At 39.8% G+C, this 2,668-nt stretch overlaps 1 protein-coding gene across 1 annotated transcript; it reads right to left on the bottom strand.

The window, feature by feature from the left end:
* Positions 1–378: 378 nt before the first annotated feature.
* On the bottom strand, positions 379–1,125 carry LOC108481095 (uncharacterized). The gene has a single exon (XM_017784266.2). The coding sequence runs from the start codon at positions 1,123–1,125 to the stop codon at positions 379–381; it is 747 nt and encodes a 248-aa protein (XP_017639755.2).
* Positions 1,126–2,668: the final 1,543 nt, after the last annotated feature.

The raw sequence follows: 2,668 nt of genomic DNA, 5'->3' as shown, positions 1-2,668 counted from the left end.
CATCAAGACAGCAGTAGTGAGTTTTACCGGCTAATCTTTCTATTAATTGATCAATAAAAGGTAATGGAAAATGATCTTTGCAAGTTAAAGAGTTCAACTTCCTGTAATCGATACAAACTCGCCATCCATTTGGCACTCTAGTCGGAATTAACTCACCTTCTGAGTTTTTGATTATTGTTACTCCAGTCTTCTTAGGCACAACATGTATCGGACTTACCCAACTACTATCCGAGATGGGATAGATAACATCGGCATCAAGTAGCTTTTGAATTTCCTTTTTTACCACTTCCATCATAGGCAGATTTAGTCGACGTTGTCCTTCATGTGATGGTTTCGCTTCTTCCTCAATCTTTATCTTATGCATACACGTTGAGGGACTTAACCCTTTGATGTCGGCAATTGTCCACCCAATGGCTTCTTTTGTGCACGTAGTATTTCCACAAGGTCATTTTCCTCATCTTTACTTATCTTGTTCGACACAATAACCGGCAACGTATCATCGTTTCCCAAAAAAATGTACTTCAAGTGATCCGGTAATTCCTTTAGTTCAATCCGAGGAGCCTGCAAAACCGAAGGTAATAATTTAGTTTTTGAAGGTGTAGTGATTTTGTTAGAATTAATGGAATCAATAGAGAAAGTTTGTTTCAACTCCCTGAATTCATCATCGAAATCATCAAATTTCCTGCAAATTTTATTAACAAAATTAGTCTCAACAAACTCATCAATCGCAGACTCAATTATATCAACAAAATTAATGCCTTGAACATCATCAGGATACCGCATCGCTTTGTAAACATTAAATTTAACGACCTCACCATCGAACTCCATTGTGAGGATTCCACTTCGAACATCGATTTTAGTGTTGGCAGTGCTAAGAAAAGGTCGCCCAAGGAGAATTTCGGATGAAGTGTTTGAGCGGTCATTTTCCATGTCAATTACATAGAAATCGACCGGAAAGATTAATTCGTTTACCTTTACCAAGACATTCTCCAAGACTCCCTCCGGGTAAATAATTGAACGATCTGCCAATTGAATAGTGACCTTCGTTTCCTTCAATGGGTCGGCTGAAAGAGTATTGTACACGGATAGAGGCATCACGTTAATGAAGGCTCCCAAGTCGCACATCGCCCTCTTTATGCCCACTTTACCGATTTTGCAAGGTATGGCGAACATGCCTTGGTCCTTCAACTTCGGTGGAAGTCGTCGGGTCAAAACTGCTGAAACGTGCTCTCCAAGATTTACCTTCTCATGCCCGGTTAGTCTTCTTTTATTAGTACAAAGTTCTTTAAGGAAACTAGCGTACCTTGGCACCTTCTGGATTACCTCTAAAAGAGGAATGTTGATCTCGACTTTTTGGAAAACGTCTAGGATTTCCTTCTCCTCAACTTGCTTATCTATAACACCCTGAATTTGGGCCTAGAAGTATTGGGCCTTGAGTGTGGGTCCGTAAGGAGGTTTTATATAGGTATTTAATTGTGCAATGAAATGACACAATTAAATGTCCGCTTTGGTGGTTAATGGCCCTGAGAAGTGTTAGAGAAATCTTGGGTTCAAATTTGGGCTTTAGCAAAAATTTTGGTATTAAGTGAAAAAAAAAACCTGGATGCTTGGATGAGGGTTTTTAAATTATTGTGTTAAATAAATGACACAAGGAAGCTTGTAGTCTAGTAGTTGTGGCGTCATTAAGGTTGTATGGGAGCCTAGGTTCAAGCCTTGGCTCTTGCAATTTATTTTGGTTTTTTTAAGGGAACCTGGACTTTGGCCTTTAGACCTTATAATTAATTGGAGATAAAATATGACACAAAAAGCCTTGTGGCTTAATGGCAAGTAGCGTGAGGAGCATCTGAGGGGAGGCATGGGTTCGAATCCCATGGCAAGCAAAGAGCATTTATTTTGCTAACAAGGGGCGGCAAGAGTTGGTGTTGAATTTAAACTCTGATGTTGGAAGGATCCCACATCGGGAAGCTAACATAAGAGGGGATGCGAAGCTGGCTTTAAATAGAGAGAACTATGAGGAGAGTAGAGGTACCTTTCTTGGCTGATCCCTTTCGCTGTATGGCGTGCTCGTTTGGGTTGGGCGTCGGCTAAGAGTGCTCGGAGTGTGGATTAACTCCAGTCTCCTATCAGGTGTGTATTTCTTACTACTCTAGCTGTAGGATGGCTACTTCGGGCCGCGATGGGCCGAAAGGGGTCATGTGGGCCTAATGGGCCTATAGGCCCAATTGGATAAGTTGTTTGATTGTGTAGTAAATATTAGGCTAGGCTAGGTGAATCTAATATTTGTGGCTAGATTTGGGCTAAAAGGGCCACACGAGCGTGTGGGCCCATTTGGGTCGAGAATGGGCTTTAGAGCTATTAGTATTGTTATCCATGTTTAGAATACTTTAGTTTACCAATTATTGAAATACCCTCGACTTGTAAAATTACCAAAGTACCCCCGATTTACATAATTACCGTTTTACCTTCGATTTACAAAATTACCGTTTTACCCTCGATTTATAGAATTACTATTTTACCCTTGATTTACAGAATTATTGTTTTACCCTCGATTTAAAAAATTACTAAAATACCCTTGGTTTACAAAATTACCAAAATACCTTCGATCAGTAAAATTACCAAAATACCCTGGTTTGTAAAATTACCGAAATACCCTTAATTTGTAAAATTA

The sequence above is a fragment of the Gossypium arboreum genome, chromosome 1, assembly GCF_025698485.1.
Source record: "Gossypium arboreum isolate Shixiya-1 chromosome 1, ASM2569848v2, whole genome shotgun sequence".
NCBI lineage: Eukaryota > Viridiplantae > Streptophyta > Magnoliopsida > Malvales > Malvaceae > Gossypium > Gossypium arboreum.
The sequence above is the reverse complement of the archived record's forward strand: the minus strand, read 5'-3'. Positions and strand labels throughout refer to the sequence as shown.

What these genes read in the sequence shown, in the direction of transcription:
- LOC108481095 (XM_017784266.2), bottom strand. Translation starts at nt 1,125, where the DNA reads ATGTGCGACTTGGGAGCCTTCATTAACGTGATGCCTCTATCCGTGTAC.